The sequence below is a fragment of the Malus sylvestris genome, chromosome 15, assembly GCF_916048215.2.
Source record: "Malus sylvestris chromosome 15, drMalSylv7.2, whole genome shotgun sequence".
In the NCBI taxonomy this organism is placed as follows: domain Eukaryota; kingdom Viridiplantae; phylum Streptophyta; class Magnoliopsida; order Rosales; family Rosaceae; genus Malus; species Malus sylvestris.
The window spans coordinates 52,202,248-52,219,992 of NC_062274.1; the positions used below are offsets into that span (position 1 = coordinate 52,202,248).

Sequence of the window (17,745 nt, forward strand, 5' to 3'; positions counted from 1 at the left end):
CACAGGTCCAAATTTTATAGTTTTTTATTGAAACATCACCTACAGATAATGTTAAAATACCTCTAATATTTATAAAAAATAAAAAAATAAAAAAATAAAAACCTCCGACTCTCCCACATTCTCTCCCTCCCCCTCTCTCGTTCTCATTTTCTACAAAAATATGTTCATACACACAAAGTGTGTAGGTAAATGTTAATATAAAATAAAGAATAAAAAAAACAAAAAACTAAAATTACAAGACTAAAATAATACCGTTGGGACGAGAGATGACGTGTGAAAGACACGGATAATACGTATGTGTATGCACACATTCATTCTCTTCACGCCTTTTCATTTTCGTCTCATCCTCCCCCCGCAAAAATAAATATTAAATCCCTGCCCGAACCGAAACCCAACTCCCGACACAAATCTTGCAGAAACTCCAATCGAAACGAAACGAAACGAAACGCAAAAGCTGAGAGAGGTCGCGACGTTTCACTCTCTTTTAATTCATTCAAAATTTCAAATTATTAATTTGATCGGTTCGCGAATTCGAAATTCGTACTGTCCGACGTCGTGCTGATTGATCATCAACTCAACTCACGCGACGACGACGACGAGACATGGTGGGGGGAGGCGGCGGCGGCGGCGTAGCCATGGATTTTCCGGCCGACGAAAGGGCGTCGTCCTTCTCTTCGCCTCCGAGACTTCCCACGAGGCTCAGACGGAGGCTCAGCCTTGTCGACTGTAACAAGACTCCTAACACCGCCGAACAAATTCAGGCCAAGCTCAGACTCGCCGATCTTCGCCGTCAGGTTTCCCTCCCTCTCTGTCTTTCTCTATTTGTACTATTCATTTCTTAAATGCTGTTTTTCCTCCGTGGATTTTTGTTCTCGAATTTGTAATTTTCTGTTTGTTTACAACAACAGCAACAAAACCTTATCCCACTAATTTTCTGTTTGTTTACTGAGAAAATTTTGTTGATAATTTGGTACGGGAAAATTCAACGACTGAACTCAGCCATATACTTCAGTCAAGAACTGTTTTTCTTTATTTTCTTTTAATTTTAATTTTAATTTTAGGTAGGTGATGCTGATTGCTGACTTATCTATTTCGAAAGTAAGGATCCTTGAGTAGCTTGTTATCAAATTCTCGTACTTTTTTTATGAACATTTTGGTTCCAAATTTTAAGATGATATTCAAATTTATTTGTTTTCTTATTATCTTCTTTTGTACAATCTTTTTGATCGCAGTTGAACGGAAAAGGGTTTTACTTTATAAATTTCATATATCAAAAACACCTTGTGAATTTTGATTAAGTCTTTGTTTTGTTTTTTTATTTAATAAAATTTAATTTTGTAGATGGTTAGATTGTTTATACCTTTAATTTAAAGCGTGTTGCTTTTGCTTGTGGTAGGTAAGGTTGTTTGAAATCTGGGTTTTCTTCCTTTTCACATGGGTGTCTCTGTTTTCAAGTCTGGAACAAGTAACAGCATTGTTTTTTGGTAATAGTATTTTCTTGTCAAGCGATGTGTTTTGTGGCGTAAAATTTTGTTATATCGTTTCTTAGGTCTGTTTGTATCTAGTTTTTAGTTTAAAATCTGACTTTTCGAATTTCGTTAATTGGTTTGGGTACAGGAACACTATGAAAAGTTGTCAAGCAAGGCACGGGCAAAGCCGAGGAGTCCCTCCCGATCTTCATCTGAAGAGGATGACCTTGGCCAGCGCCTTGAAGCCAAGCTACAAGCTGCTGAGAAGAAAAGGTAACACTTGAATTTATATAGTTTAAGAAGCTCACTCTTCTTTGATGTTGTTGGCTTAGAATGACGCGTAGTTTCACTGTCCAATGTTTTCATGGTCCACAATGTTTTGAATGGTCCCTCTTTATTTTGAAGGATTTCACTCTTTCAGTTTTTCCTTATCATGATTGAAAATATTCTTTTTCATTCTCACCAGAAAGTGAACCTGGGATTCTCTTGGACTCATATATTGGGACCCAATTTTTTCAATTGATGTTGCTTACTGTTGAACCAACAGGTTGAGTATTCTTGAAAACGCTCAAATGCGCTTGGCAAAATTGGATGAATTGCGGCAAGCAGCTAAATGTGAGGTAGAAATGCGTGTTGAAAAGGAACGTCAAAAGCTTGGGTCTAAAGTGGAATCACGTTTTCAGCAGGCAGAGGCAAATAGAATGCTTATGCTCAAAGCTTATAGACAAAGAAGGGCTACTCTGAAGGAGAGGACATCTCAGTCCTTATTGCGGAAGATGGCTTGGGAGAAGAAGTACAAGGAGCGAGTACGTGCTGCAATAAGCCAAAAACGTGCAGCTGCTGAAAAAAAGCGATTGGCACTTTTGGAAGCAGAGAAGAATAGGGCTTGTGCAAGGATGTTGCAAGTGCAAAGAGTGGCTAAGTCTGTCTCTCATCAACGTGAGATTGAAAGGAGGGCAAAGAGGGAGCAGTTAGAAAATCGTTTGCAAAGGGTATGCATTTCATTTAGAGTTACACGAGCACAACTTATTTCTCTGTTCTACCAGTGGCCTTTTGTTGCTATTCTAGTGTTTCCTAATAAACTTTTTTTTTTTTGGTTATATATTTAGGCAAAGAGGCAAAGAGCAGAGTATCTAAGGCAAAGAGGAAAGCTACAGATATCTTTTCAAGTGAGTTGGAATAGGATGCACGAGGAGGCTGATCTTCTTTCTAGGAAGTTAGCAAGGTATGCATCCTTTGAAATACTGATTTCAGAGAGTTGTTTTGGTCTGGATCAAAGCCTTGTGGTTGTTTTGGTATTTCCCAGTAGATGTTTATTATTCTTTGTTGTGTTTGGCGGTATACCAGAGTCAACTGTATTTTTTTGGTGGTTAAAGTTTTACTTGTTTCTATGGTATTGAAAATTTTTAGCTTGTAAAATGCTATTATCCAATTTTTTACCCAAGTTTAAACTACAACTTTCAGCCTAAATGAGTGTTGATATTTAATAGGTGTTGGAGGCGTTTCCTCAGGCTGAGGAGAACTACACTTGCTTTGGCAACAGATTATGATGCCTTGAAAATTACTGAAAAGACTGTCAAGTCAATGCCGTTTGAGCAGCTTGCAATTTTGATTGAATCAACTGATACCCTTCAGACTGTGAAAGCTCTTCTTGACCGGCTTGAGAGCCGGTTAAAAGTTTCCAGGGCTGTTGCCTCAATAAATTATCCATCCAACTTTGATAACATAGATCACCTTCTCAAACGAGTTGCTTCCCCAAAAAAGAGGACTACACCAAGGCCATCTTTAAGGAGTAGAAACGCAAATAAATCTTCTTCCATCAGGGACACAGCTAGAAATTCTGTTAAATTATCAAGATATCCGATGAGAGTGGTTCTTTGTGCTTACATGATTTTGGGTCATCCAGATGCGGTTTTCAGTGGTAGAGGAGAGCGTGAAATTTCTCTGGCCAAATCTGCAGAAGAGTTTGTTAGACAGTTTGAGTTACTACTAAAGGTTATATTCGATGGCCCCATACAAAGTTCTGATGATGAGTCTGATCCCGCATTGCCCAAACATTTGACCTTCAGATCTCAGCTTGGAGCCTTTGATAAAGCATGGTGCTCCTACTTGAATTGTTTTGTGGGTTGGAAGGTTAAGGATGCTCAGTTATTAGTGGAAGATTTGGTGAGAGCAGCATGCCATTTAGAGCTCTCTATGATTCAAACTTGCAAGATGACTCCGGAAGGAGTGACTGGTGATCTTACTCATGATATGAAGGCTATTCAGAAACAGGTACGTTAGTTGTATATTGATTTTATTATTATTTTTCCTTTGTTTTCTTTCTTAAAAAATTTGTGTGACATATTTAAGAAGACTGGGTTTGTTCCACCATCAGCAAAAAGATCCAGCTTCTCTTTCTTTAATATCATTTGATTTATGTATAGGGGGAAAGAAGACAAACTGGCACACCCTCCACTCCATCTTAGGTTTTTATTTTCTATTATAAACTAACGGGTTTTACTCACCTTCCTCTTTCCATTTTCAACTTATTCTTGTGGCTTGCTTGTGAACATTTATGTTTTCAATTACAATCATGGCAAAGATGTTTGGGAAAATATGTATGTCACTTTTCAAAAAGGAAAAGGGATGCTTGCTAACTTTCTCTTTCAGTGATAGGGGCCGATCTTTTCTATACAGTAAAAGAATAAGCTAAATATTGACTAGTTTTACTAATTTCCTTTGTAGGAGATTGTTCAACTTTGTCTTTCTTTTTTGACAATCTAGCAGTATGTTGACCTATTGGCTGACATTTTGAGTTATATGTTGGCGTAGGTTACTGAAGACCAAAAGCTATTGAGGGAAAAAGTGCAGCACCTAGGTGGAGAAGCTGGGATCGAGCGTATGAAATCTGCTATATCTGAAACACGGTTAAAATACTTTCAAGCAAAGGAAAATGGAAGCCCATCAGGGTTGCAGGTCACACACATTATTTCTCCAAGTCCCCCTAGTTCAACACTCAGTCCTTCTGCTAGTGCAGATAAGAGAAGTAATCCAGGTCGTGTAGTCCGATCCTTATTTAGGGAAGATGATACTTTTCATCATGGAGTTGTGTCCTCTGCTAGGAAAACCAGTTTGGATCAGCAGCTTGGATCTTCTTCACAAAAGTTGGTCACAGAGAATGAATTAATTGTGAATGAGTTTCTCCACGAGCAGAAGCAGGAATTTGCTGATATTTTTAATGTTACTGACGAAAATCCAAACAATGTTCAGGTTTGTGCATTTTCATATTTATAAATAATATTAGTGGTTGAAGTTAAAAATGTAAATATTATTGTTTTGGATGTTGACAGACTCATAAGTAATGCCTTTTCATCTATTTGTGGTCATATTTTGAAAAGGATATTTTGTTTGTAAACACATGTATTTACTGATGATGAGCCATAAATTTTACCACTTTTCTGATTGATGGGTATTATATTTTCCAGTCAAAGATAAGACAGACAATGGAGAAGGCTTTTTGGGATGGTGTAATTGAATCTGTAAAAGAGGATGAGCCCAACTATGACAGAATAATTCAACTCATGATGGAGATGAGGGATGAAATCTGTGAGATGGCTCCACAAAGCTGGAAGCAAGAGATTTTTGATGTTATTGATGTGGATATTCTCTCTCAGGTAGCAGCACCATTAATTGTCTTCTCTAACATTACTTCGCGTGCATGTATAGAAAATTAACTTCTATTCTTTGTCCTTAGGTTTTGAAATCCGGTAACCTGGACATTGACTACCTGGGAAAGATCCTAGAGTTTTCAATGGTCACTTTGCGAAGGCTGTCCTCTCCGGCGACTGATGATGAAATGATGGTCACATACCAGAGTTTAAGGAAAGAACTAGATGAGATATGTCAAACCAGGGACGACTCCAACTGCTCAAGTGTCCTGGCAATGATCAAGGGCCTGCGTTTTGTTCTAGAGCAGATTCAGGTATGTCTCCGGTTTTAGTTGTACATCTGAAAAAGGTTTCACATATTATGAATTTCTTTTGTGGAATAGAAACCTAGGGGCAATAAGTTTCCGAAGGGTAATAGTAACATCTTTCATTGAATTATTGGTACTGTACGCGTATTTTTGTAGTAGTATTTGCGAGTTTTTTGCATGAGAATTGAAAATGTTTTCCGTGTATTTGATTGTTACCTTTTATATCTCAAAAAATTCTATATAGAACACTAGTTAGTGGATTCAAAGTGTCATAATGTTTATTGAAATACATATTGAAATACCAAGATTCCCCCAGAGTAATGTAACGTTGGATTTTGTGACAGGTGCTTAAACGAGAGATTAGCAAAGCACGTATAAGAATTATGAAACCTTTGTTAAAGGGGCCAACTGGTGTGGAATACCTAAGAAAAGCCTTTGCCAATCGCCATGGGTCTCCCTCAGATGCCAATACCTCTATACCACTTACAGCACAGTGGCTTTCAGCAGTGTGGGATTGCAAAGATCAGGAGTGGCAAGAACATACAATCTCTTGCTCAACTCTGACGAGTGGTGATAATCCCTCTCAGGGATTTGTTCCTTCCACCGCCCTTAGAAGTGGTGGAAGCTTTCTGGTGAAATCAAATTCCCCTTCTACTTCTGCTTCTACTAATAGCACAGGTTTGAGTACGGAGATTATGTTTGTAATTTTTTTTATTTTAAGGGGATGTTGGTAATCGCAAAGTGTGTTCTGTGTTTCTTTGTTTAATATGTGTTTGTTTCTCTTGGACCAGGTATTCAACAACCCGAATGTAAGGGAGAAACAGTTGATTTGTTGGTGAGGCTTGGTTTGTTGAAGTTGGTTAGCGGTGTGTCTGGTTTGACCGAAGAGGCTCTACCTGAGACTTTCAAGCTTAACCATTCTAGGCTGAGGGCTGTTCAGGCTCAAATTCAGAAAATTATTGTTACTTCCATAAGGTAACTTAGCGCGCACATTCGGATTTACTTGAAACAATATGGGGGTTTCTTTTTTCTTTTTGAGTGCATAAAAAGTAACGTTCCTAAATGATCAACATTTCAGTTGTCTTTGCTTTGAGTGACTATATCATAGATTTCTAATCCCCGGTGAAAAATATGTAAATGCAGCATCCTTATTTGCCGGCAAACCCTTTTAAGCGAGAGGGTAGTAACCAGCTCTATAGACATGGAACACATAGTATCAAAATGCACTGAACGACTCTTGGGAACCTTGGACAGTGTCGAAGATGCAGGCATGGAGGAAATTGTTGAATCAATTAGTGACTTTTCGATTGACAGTAACAAAGTTGTAGACAGCGAGAAGCTTCGGTCAAGGAAGGCAGTTATGGCGAGCATGTTAGGAAGGAGCTTGCAAGCTGAGGATCCCGTGTTTAAAAGGGTTTCTCGTGCTGTATATACGGCTGCAAGGGGAGTGGCTCTTGGCGGAAGTGGATCCCTAGGAAGAAAATTAGCGGAAACAGCACTCCGGCAAGTTGGAGCTGTTGCGCTGACCGACAGCGTGGGTGAAGCCGCGGAGGTTTTAGTGGTGGCAGCCACCGTATCGGTTAGTGTTTATGGACCTTGGTATATACATCTGACTGAGAACATGTGAAGGGGTTGTGTTTGTCGAAAATTATGACGACGTCGTACATGGAAAAGAAATAAAATACACACGAGTATATACATGGTGGTGGTGTGTGTTGTGTGTACAAGTTGTGGGGGCAGTGGAGATATGCAGTGTGTAATTTGTGAAGCTAGTTCTAGATTGTATGTAGCTGTGTAGATGTAAGGTATGGATATTTCAAATTCTTTCATGTAATGAAAAATAAAGATGTGAATATTTTCTAGACTAAATTTGGATATAAGGTGCTCTGTGTTTGATAATTATTTCGCTTTCAGTTTTAAAATAAAAACGAAAACCAAAGAAGTGAAAAGGTTCTCCTCCTATCCGTTGTCGAGGGTGCCCGCGTCGGTCATAATACCCCTAGTACTGATGTACAGCCTTTTCTCGAGTTGGTAGAGTTGGGGTTTCATTTACCCACAACGGAGGAACCGCTACCACGAGGCAGGCGGTCACGGGTCATAACACACTCTTTGTTCAAGAATCTCAACGGAAAGTTTCACCTTAATTTTTAAAACACCTTAATTTTCAAAACTTCACGGTGAAGCGAATGTGAAAATAAATTGATTGAATGGTGATTTATGTCGGAATTTGCAAAATCGATTAAAAATCGTGAGTGTTAATCCACATTTTTTTGTAAAAAAAGGCAAATTTTTTATTTTCTCTATATTTTCCGTGAGCATTAAAGAAAATCTTTATAATGTATTTGGTAGCGGATTTACAATTTATTGAGTAACAAGTGTATATTTAAGTCGAAAAGTAACAAAAACGTAAAATATATAGAGATGTTAAAATGTGTATTTAGTGTATATTTTTTAATTTTTAAAAAAATTAGATATGTTAAAATCACCTATAGGTGAGGCGTAAACAAAAAATAACAAAATTTTGTTTTGTTAAATAGTCTTTCACCCTCTTTTGATTGACAAAGAGGGTTATATTAATATGTAGTTTAGATTTAGACAAAAAAAATAACAAAAACAGAAAAAGAAAAAGGTTCAAATATATTTATATTTAGGTTTTAAATTGTTGATTTCAAGTGTTTAAATATGAGTTATAATAATTTTGCATGGAAAAATATATTTTGAAGAATATGAATATGATAGTTTGTTGAAGTGATAAGAGAATTTTTTACCAAAAAAAAGAAGTGATAAGAGAAATAAAAGAAAAATGTAACAAAATGTTTCAAATTCTTGAGGGTGCCAGAAAGTCATGCATAACTTAATTAAGAGAGAATTAAGAGAGATCCCAAATTCTCACTATTTCTTAGATTCATGGACCAAAGTCAATTCAGTGGGATCTTTCTGGCACCCCAGGAATTTGAATCATTTTTGTACATTTTTGTTAATTTTTCTTTTATTTCTTTTACAACTTTAACAAACTATCATATTCATGTTCTTCAAAATATATTTTCAGCGCGTGGAGCCCGACTCGTTTTCTGGGCATCCGGGAGTTTATCTCGTTTTGTGTGTACAAAGTCTGCTCATCTTGGGTGCCTGGGTTCACCTCGTTCAGCACGTGAGGTGTTCGCATCGTTTTGCATGCCATAAGCCCGCTTTTCTTTTTCGTCAGTGGCGCCCGTGTCATTTTGACATGCACTGCGTAGGACTGATCTCGATTTGTGCGACGTATCCCGTCTTGTTTTGCATGCCCGAAGTGCGCCTCGTTTTATGTGAGCAGAGCTTGCCTTGTTTTGCATGCCATGGTTCCTCTTGTTCTGCGTGAGCTAAGTCAGCCTCGTTTTGCGTGTGTCGAGCACGCCTAACACCCATGTTTTTTTTGTTGACAAAAATGCAAATATTTTATTTTTGCAAAAAAAAAAATTCCTGAGCATTAAGTTAAACTTTTTGAGGAATTTGGAAGCAGTTTTACGGTTTATTGAGCAACAAATGTATATTTAGTATAATATTTAAGCCGAAAACCAAAAAAAAAAGAGTGAAAAATATAGTAGTGAGGTCCAGAACTTTGTCAAACGGGGTTCTAAACTCAAGAATCTCAATGGAAAGTCTCACCTTAATTTTTAAAACTTCACAGTGAGGCGAATGTGAAAATAAATAGATTGAACAGTGATTTATGTACGAATTTGCAAAATCGACTGAAAACCGTGACGGTTAATCCACTTTTTTTTGTAAAAAAATGCAAACTTTTTATTTTCTCTAAATATTTTCCGTGAGTATTAAGGAAATCTTTATAATGCATGGAAGTAGATTTATGATTTATTGAGCAACAAATGTATATTTAAGCAGAAAAATTAAAAAAAAAAGTAACAAATATAGAGATGTTCAAATCTATATTTAGTGTGTATTTTTTATTTTGGTTGACAAAGAGGGTTATATTAATATGTAGTTTAGATGATTGAGATAAAAGAAAAAAAAAAGTTGAAATGTATTTATATTTAGGTTTTAAATCGTTGATTTCAAGTGTTTAAATACGAGTTATAATTTACACAAAATGTGACAGCTCGTCCTGAAATAAAATTTTCAATGGTGTGAATTGTCTAGAATACCCTTGGATGTTGAGTACATTGTGTAGTGGTGTGGTTTGAGTTTGGGTTTTAAACTAATCTAGTTAGTTCCGAAGTTTTTGGAACTTAAAGTTAATGGTTTTGTTGTTGTTGGTAGCCCAAAGCTGGACCACACACACACCCAAACCTCTCCATTGACCCCCTCTCTCTCATTCACTCGGATTTCATCCGTTGTCTGTACAAGTTGTACGGTCACTCTTCAAACTAGCTTCATTTTACACGGATCAACGTCGAGGAGGTTGCATTCTTTGTGAGCTCAGGAGCTCATCCATACCCTTAGTTCGACGTGAGAGCTTTTAAAACCCGAAAACCAGAGAGCCCAGTTTTGGTGCGCTGTTCATGTGATCGTAATCGTGGACTTTTCAACGAGTTTTAAGGTCATATGAAGCCTTAAAACATCTTCACGAAGCTCAGGGAGTAACTTTGGAGTGATTTAGATGTCAGGAAGCTCGGGTTTGATGAATTGCAGAAGTGGCCGGATTATAGTGCTTTTTCCGACGAGATCTCATGGATTTTAGGGTTTAAAATTGTTAAGGTTTTGTTCTACTCGTTGTAAGCTTTATTATGGTATAAAATTCATGAGTTTTGGTTGAAAAATGAAGAAGATATGAAGGTTTAAACTTTTTCCCAGTTTCCGGCGACGGTGACGGTCTCCAGTGAGCAGAGGTAGACAAAGGTGAATATTCCGTCAAAGTTGACGGAATATTCCTAACGAAGACTAACGGCGTCAGGTATCTTTAACGATATATGCTTGTGTTTAACGGAATATTCCCTAACAACGTTAACTATTCCGTTCCCTGTGCCAAACACGTGACTGCGCGTGTGGCCATGCCTTGGCCGTCGCGTGAGGGTGCGTGGATGGTTAGAAATTTTTTCTAAAAATATGGGGATGTTTGTGAGGTTGAGTAGATCACGTTGGTATATTCAAACACCCCATTTGAGCAATGTATGAGAAATTATTAGCTAGTTTCATTTATGTGCTTTAAATTAACGTTTATATAGTTGTTTCGCATATGGGTGTGACCTATCCTCAGGATGAGCGCAGTCAATCAAGGCTCGGGGGCTACGACCCTTCAACATATCAATGAGTGGGCTTTTGGTTTTCTGTATATACCTATATACTTGAGATTTTCCCAGAAAATGAAATTGAATGATTATACGTTTTGAAATGCCATGCAAAGTATCTGCCTATTTTATTTATGCATTAGTAGCTGCATATATTTATGATTTGTGCTGCGGACGCACAGGCAAGTGTCAAGTAAGTTCATAAATTAAAGATATGAGATTGCTTTAGTTATGCGAGATATGATGTGATGCATTGAGAGCTCATAAACCTGCACCCCGGTGTTAGTGCTCCCGCCCAGAGTTAGGGCACAATCCTTCACGTGATGTTCACGTCCCGCATCATATGCTCACCTTGGATCCAAGTTAGGTGCACAGGCTTGTCGTACATAACATAATAGGTGGTTCCGACTCGTAGGTGACCCACGATCATTAGCACAGTCTTCACATGATCGTAGCACTAGAACATATTTATTTTACACCTAATCTTGTCATACAGACCACTTTAGGTGGTTCCGACTTGTGTGCAGGATTTGATATGATAAAGATTGGTTATGAGCTATAGACTCAGCTGTGCATGTCACGTTAGGTGGATCCGGCTGATATGATATCTGACATTGATATATTTTAACTGGATTACTTATAGCATTTCATTTGAGATACTTGGGCATGGTATATTTCTATGGATTTTCATCCTGAGCATGATTTTTGATATAGTATATATTATTTTTTGGGAAAATTATACAGGTTTTACGGCGAGGGGTTAGCGCTTTTGATAAATGAAATGATTTCGAAAAACTTTGTTTTTGCCCACTCACATTTTCTGTTTTACGCCCATCCAAGTTCTAGGTAGGAGTTATCGTTGGTGGCTTACGAGGATTGCCGGAGGTTCTGACAGATTTCACAAATGTAGGATCACCTTTGGGTGTTGTATAATTAGTACTTGTCCTGTCGGACTGCACTTATGCTACTTATGCTCTGGTTATGTATTTCACACTTAATCTCGCACTGGCACATTTTCTTAGCTAGTATTGCTGGTAACTTGGTTTTTATTCACTCGAATTTTTCTATATCATTATTTCTTCCGCACTGCGCACATGGTTACGTCACTCTCACATAACAGCACGCCCTGATTTAGGTTGAGGTGTCATTGTAAGATCCCGTATCGCCCAGGGGTGAGGATCTTGTAAGCCTTATATGTATATTCCCATTTCTATCTAACACGAGGCCTTTTGGGAGCTCACTAGCTTCAAGTTCCGTAGGAACTTTGAAGTTAAGCGAGAAAGGGGCTAGAGCATTCCTAGGATGGGTGACCTACTGGGAAGTTCTCGTGTGAGTTCATATAAACAAAACCATGAGGGCGTGGTCGGGGCCCAAATCGGACAATATCGTGCTACGACGGAGTTGAGCCTAGGATGTGGTAGGGGCCCGGGCCAAGATGTGACAAAAAAAAAAATATTTTGAAAGAACATGAATATGATAATTTGTTGTAGTTGTAAGAGAAATAAAAGAAAAATGTACAAAAATATTTCAAATTCTTTAGGGTGCCATAAAGTCACGCGTGACTTTCTGGCACCCAGGAATTTGCCTCATTTTTGTACAATTTTCTTTTATTTCTCTTACCATTTTCAACAAACTATCATATTCATGTTCTTCAAAATATATTTTTTAGCGTGTGGAGCCCGACTCGTTTTCTGAGCACCTAGGAGTTCGCCTCGTTTTGCGTGCACTGAGTTTGCCTCGTCTTCTTAGGTTCACCTCATTAGCATATGAGGGGTCAGCATCGTTTTTCATACCATAAGCCAGCACCTTTTTGCGTCAATGGCACCCATGTCGTTTTGACGTGCACTACGCACCTTTTCAAAACTTCACAGTGAGGCGAATGTGAAAATAAATAGATATGAACAATGATTTATGTACGAATTTGCAAACTATCATATTCATGTTCTTAACATTTCACCAAACTATCATATTCATTGTTAATTTTTCTTTTATTTCTCTTACCACTTCAACAAACTATCATATTCATGTTTTTCAAAATATATTTTTGCGCACGTGGAGCCCGACTCGTCTTTTGAGCACTCGGGAGTTCGCCTTGTTCTGTGTGCACCGAGTTCGTCTGGTCTTGTGTGCCTGGGTTCGCCTCGTTTAGCATGTAAAATGTTCGCATCATTTTGCGTGCCATAAGCCACATCGTTTTCCGTGCACAAAGCTGGCCTCGGTTTGTGTGTTTATCACTTCTGTTGCATATAGCCGCAGTCTCAGTGGGATGGATTGCAGTAGTGCTGGATTCTTGTCAACTAGTTTGGGTGCATTGGCTTCAGTTCTCGGCATGGAAGCTGTGACTCCCAATGGTCATTCCCAACCGTCTTGTTACGGATGAGAGGAGGAGCGTAGCTGCAATTCTAATATCGAGTAGGAAGCAAGACTAGTTTGTATGTGCTCCAGCATCTCGTCCGAGCACACGTTGGTTCAGATGTCCTCGATCTAGTTTGATAACCATTGTTGGTGTACAAAAAGCCCCTGCAAGAGGGGCAGCCGGCGACGGGGTGGATTACTTTACAGAGCAATTATGGGAGAAGACTCGTTTGATCTTATGTGAGAGGACTGATTCCTCTTTTGCCGGCTCGCCTCAACTTCTTAGGGAGAATGAATCACACTTAGCGGTGTTAATCTTCGCGGCCTTGAACTTTTGAAATTAGACTCGAGCAATTCGTTATTAGCTGAGAAGCAGATGCTGCTGAAAAGCAGATTCAGCATCTGCTTCTCAGGTAACAACCACCCAGATTAAGCGAATTTGAAAAGAGTATACAAGTTTATTGCGGCGAATATCCATGGAGCTTCTCTCGTTTGTGCTGATGTCGAGGAAGCATGGCTAATACGTGCATGCTTGGAAGATTGTAACTTGGAGGGAGCAAAATTGGAGAGAGCCAACTTGGAGTGTGTATGTTTGGTATAAAAATTAGTTAGTAGCTCGAAGACTCTACATTGTTGGATTAGGTACTGCATATGAAAAAGGTCTACGAGGTACTCATAAAATTAGATCGACGTCTCAACTGTATGTAAAAGAATAGATCAATCAATATGATATTAACCAAAGACCAAATTAACTACGAGAGAAACAAAATCATCTAATAGCGAAGTGCGTTTAAGCCTCAAACCTCAAGGGCATTAGCCTTCGAAAACCACCATGAATAATGTCAACTTTAAGGGAGGAAGATTTGTGGGATGAGTACACAGATCACACCGAGTATCAGCTGCATTTCAAAGACATAGTCATCATCGTCAGTATATTTACGGAACTTTGAAGAGCTAACCCTAGGTCAACGAAATGAGTTCGTACTATACACACTTTGAATCGTAAAGGTTTCATGGATGATAATTACCATCAGGCAGGCATCCCTCAGGTGTCGCTTATCTGTACCAGAACCTTATTCTTCTTGCCTGCAGATAAAAGGAGAAGTTTTCCGTCCACAATATCTTGAGGTTCAATTCTCTTATTTTCACTATCAACTCTGGAGTTGTTCAAGTAAAGCCCCCCTTGCTTCAACAGACGCCGGGCAGCAGATTTGCTGTCAAGCAAACCAGATGAAACTGAGAGATCAACAAGAGAGAGATCGAGGACCTGATGATAAGGGAAAGAGCAGGAGGGAACATCCTCAGAAATGGCTTTAATGGTGTTCCAGTCCAATTTAGTATCAGCACCAGGCCTCATTGCTTCAGTTGCCTTGAGGGCCTCATCCAGACCATCTTGACCATGCACAAAACGGGTGACCTCCTCAGCAAGCCTGCGCTGAGCTGTGTTGGGCAAGTATCCAGGTCTCTTCATCTCACTCTCCAACTGTTTGATGTCATCCATGTCCAAGAAAGTGAGAATCTTGAGAAACCTGACCACATCAACATCAGGAACAGAGAACAAATACTGATACAACTTATAGGGAGACAACATGGATGGCGAAAGCCATATGGCACCATCTTCGGACTTGCCGAATTTGGTTCCATCACTCTTCAGTAGAAGAGGAAACGTCAAGCCATAAGCAGCAGCATCCACACGGAGAATCTTGCGTATGAGTTCAGTCCCTGCAGTTATATTCCCCCATTGATCACTACCTCCAATCTGGACATTAACACCTTCATTGCGGAAGAGGTGTAGGAAATCATAGCCCTGCAATAACTGGTACGTGAACTCAGTATAGCTCATTCCTTGTTCTGACTCCAACCTCTTCTTCACACTCTCCTTTGCGATCATGCTCCCCACTCTTGCATATCGACCCACATCTTTGAGAAACTCTAACAACCGAACCTCTTTCCACCAATCATAATTGTTCAAGACGGAAACCCCACCCAGAATTCTCATAATTGTATTGGTAACTCCTGAGGTGTTTCGGGACAGAGTGTCAAGGTCGAGCTCAGGTCTCTCCAAGCTCTTGCCAGAAGGGTCTCCAACACGAGCGGTGGCACCACCAATCAAAGCTACGGGGTGATGGCCACATCTCTGGAACCACGAGAGGATGACAATTCCAATAAGGTTACCCAAGTGCAAGGATTCGGCAGTTGGGTCGAAGCCACAATAGACTTTGAGAGGAGGTAAATTGGGGTCAGTGCACACTTGCCTTAGATGCTCGCTGGTGAGGGATTCAAGCAACCCTCTCTCTTCAAGAATTTCAACCACATTTGGACGCCCAGACGAGGACTGAAAACACTTGACGGTAGAGAGAACGTTTGGATTCCTCAAGTTATTATGACGAAGGGTGGGTAACCTAGACGCAGTACTGAAAGGAGGAAAGAAGAATGGGAGACTACGGTAGTAATGGGAGTAGAGAAAGGCCCTTGAAGTGGTGGCTGCAGCCATTCTTAAATTCCTGCAAGAAAAAGAGAGATTTTCAGAACCATTTACACTTTTTCTTAATTTCTTATATAGTCATAATCAAGAGTAAACCACCAATCTTCCCTCTGAACTTAGGTCACTTTCAATGAAAAATGATATGCCAAGACGTAATGATGCCGATGCCACTACTTCCAGTGGAAGTGAATGAAGAGCTAGCAAGAAGCCAGGAAACTCACCTCTCTGAACCTTCAAACTCGAATGCATCTCTCTAAACAATGACTCTTTGGCACCCAGCCATCTATCTTAGTTGAAAGATTCTGTCAAAATTTTGCCATCATCTCCTTTGTTATATGATCAAAAGGCTGAAATCTAAAACAAAACGACGAGTGAATTTTAAAATCAAGTAAAAGCCTATATAGGCTATATTCAAAAGCCAAAACTGAGACCAAGCCTACAGAAGCAGGGCATCAGCTACAACCAGTGGCGGATCCAGGAAATTTTCTCCTACGGGTCAATGTGTAAAAAGTTCTCAATTTTTTTAAGAAGAAAAAACCTTACAAGCATTGTCCACGAGGATGCTTTTTGAACAGGTCGCATTAATATTTCTTATCAACAATAGCAACAAAACAGTCCCTACGATAATAATAATAATAGAGTGTATCAACTAATAGAGCTCTAAAACTGAAATGATGGAAATTTGCTCCAAAACATGAGAAAATGTTAAATCCATTAATAACGAACGTATCAAACAAATACACTTAAACAAAACTATGTCCATAATTTATATCACAGTTTCTTAAAAACCAAGTCTCTCCGTGATTAGTATACAATATGTTGGGGGCATAGAATATGGTTGAAGCGTAAATCATTACAATTAAAAGAAGTAATCTATATTATATGTAAGGATTTCAATTGATTTCTCATGTAGGAAAGTTGACATAGTCTTCTGTTTTTTGATAAACACTAGTTGTTTTATGAATGCACTAGACTAGTTTCTTTACAAGTTTCTTTTAAGGAAGGCTGCGGCGTGCGTACCGCGCCACAACTTGCGCAAGGAACAGGCAGAAGCGTGCAGCACAAGCCCGGACGCCCCCCATTGAGGCATTTTATCGGACAGTTGGAGGGCATTTTTAAGGCAGACCCAAAACTCCAAAAGGTTAACTCCAGACTTCCCATGAAGAAAAACACTAAATTCCTAACTCGCTAAAATCCCTAAATCCCTAATTTAAAGAAATCGAATCAGAAAGTAAATTATAACTTAAAAGAAGAAGAAGAAAAGAGCAAAATTTGCAGAGGCTGGGGAAAGAGGAGGAGAAGAAGAAGGAGGTGGAAGAACTCACATGAAGTGAAGTTACATGCGGCAACAATGGCTGGCTGATAGTGCGGAGGAGTCTGAGGGGGATTGGAGGAGCGGCAGTGGCTGGCTGCTGCACTTCACACTATCGGATTCTGGGAGAAGATTGAGTTTTCTGCTTGGTCCTTTTTTGTTTTTTCGTCTAAAGATTTTTTTTTAAGAAAACTAATGAAAAAGGTTTGAAAACTTTGAGTTTTAACGATAACGATAAAATAAAGGATAAAGTGAATAGTACATGATTGACTTTTTAGTGTAAAAATGTGTTTTTTTCGTTAAAATGAACAGTACCGATGCTTTTCGTTAAAGTTCCATTTTTTTTAGGAAACTTTAACGCAAAGCACCCGATACTGTTCACTTTAACGAAAAACCACATTTTTATACTAAAAAGTCAATCCTGGTACTATTCACTTTACCCTTTATTTTGTCCTTATCATTAAAACTCAAAGTTTTCAAGCCCTTTTCATTAGTTTTCCTTTTTTTTTTATGTAAATTTTTTTGTTTTTTTGTTTTAGACAAAAGAGATGGGAAAGGGTTAGACTTAGTTTTACAATAAGTTAATAATAATGTGGTTCAAATTCATCTTTGACGAAAATTGAAATTAAAACTTCTCACTTACAAGTGAGAATGAATACTACTAGACCGTAGTATAAGTAAAAATGAATACTATTAGACCATAGTAGTAATATAATTCAACTAAATTAACTTAAATTATGGGAAGTTTTTTATTTTTACCAAAAGTGAATTCAAACAACATTATTGTTAGTTCTAAGAGTTTTAACCCACTCTCTTACCTACGCCATTTAATGTAGATAATACCATTTGTTTAGAAGAAAAAAACTTAAATTACGAGATAACATTAACATCGGACCTTAAATGCCTGAACGAAGTTTATTAACTAATTAAGTTATAAGCCGTTT

The 17,745-nt window shown here is 38.6% G+C and overlaps 2 protein-coding genes across 7 annotated transcripts; one reads left to right on the forward strand and one right to left on the reverse strand.

Moving 5' to 3' along the window:
- The first annotated feature begins 340 nt into the window (after positions 1-340).
- LOC126602009 (uncharacterized) lies at positions 341-7,296 on the forward strand. Of its 2 annotated transcripts, XM_050268808.1 has the most exons (12): positions 646-794; positions 1,397-1,484; positions 1,618-1,742; positions 2,017-2,461; positions 2,579-2,694; positions 2,960-3,743; positions 4,284-4,721; positions 4,937-5,125; positions 5,206-5,433; positions 5,772-6,105; positions 6,219-6,402; positions 6,571-7,296. In XM_050268808.1, exons 4-12 carry the CDS (start codon positions 2,042-2,044, stop codon positions 7,052-7,054), a joined length of 3,177 nt encoding a protein of 1,058 aa, XP_050124765.1. In that variant the 5' UTR covers positions 646-794; positions 1,397-1,484; positions 1,618-1,742; positions 2,017-2,041; the 3' UTR covers positions 7,055-7,296. The 2 variants fall into 2 exon arrangements, with proteins under 2 accessions (XP_050124764.1, XP_050124765.1); XM_050268807.1 differs by lacking the exon at positions 1,397-1,484 and having other exon boundaries at positions 341-794.
- Positions 7,297-13,664: 6,368 nt separating this feature from the next.
- Positions 13,665-16,961, reverse strand: LOC126602011 (tyrosine--tRNA ligase, chloroplastic/mitochondrial-like). Of its 5 annotated transcripts, none has more exons than XM_050268815.1 (4): positions 16,815-16,961; positions 15,721-15,836; positions 14,033-15,508; positions 13,665-13,903 (listed from the first exon to the last, which is right to left on the reverse strand). In XM_050268815.1, exon 3 carries the CDS (start codon positions 15,496-15,498, stop codon positions 14,050-14,052), a length of 1,449 nt encoding a protein of 482 aa, XP_050124772.1. In that variant the 5' UTR covers positions 15,499-15,508; positions 15,721-15,836; positions 16,815-16,961; the 3' UTR covers positions 13,665-13,903; positions 14,033-14,049. The 5 variants fall into 5 exon arrangements, with proteins under 5 accessions (XP_050124772.1, XP_050124771.1, XP_050124770.1 ...); XM_050268814.1 differs by having other exon boundaries at positions 15,711-15,836; XM_050268813.1 differs by having other exon boundaries at positions 15,721-15,843.
- Positions 16,962-17,745: the final 784 nt, after the last annotated feature.

Coding starts and splice junctions, on each gene's coding strand:
- LOC126602009 (XM_050268807.1), top strand. CDS start 603: ATGGTGGGGGGAGGCGGCGGCGGCGGCGTAGCCATGGATTTTCCGGCC. Junction 1,743..2,016: donor CAAGCTGCTGAGAAGAAAAG/GTAACACTTGAA, acceptor TTGAACCAACAG/GTTGAGTATTCTTGAAAACG. Junction 2,462..2,578: donor TAGAAAATCGTTTGCAAAGG/GTATGCATTTCA, acceptor TTATATATTTAG/GCAAAGAGGCAAAGAGCAGA.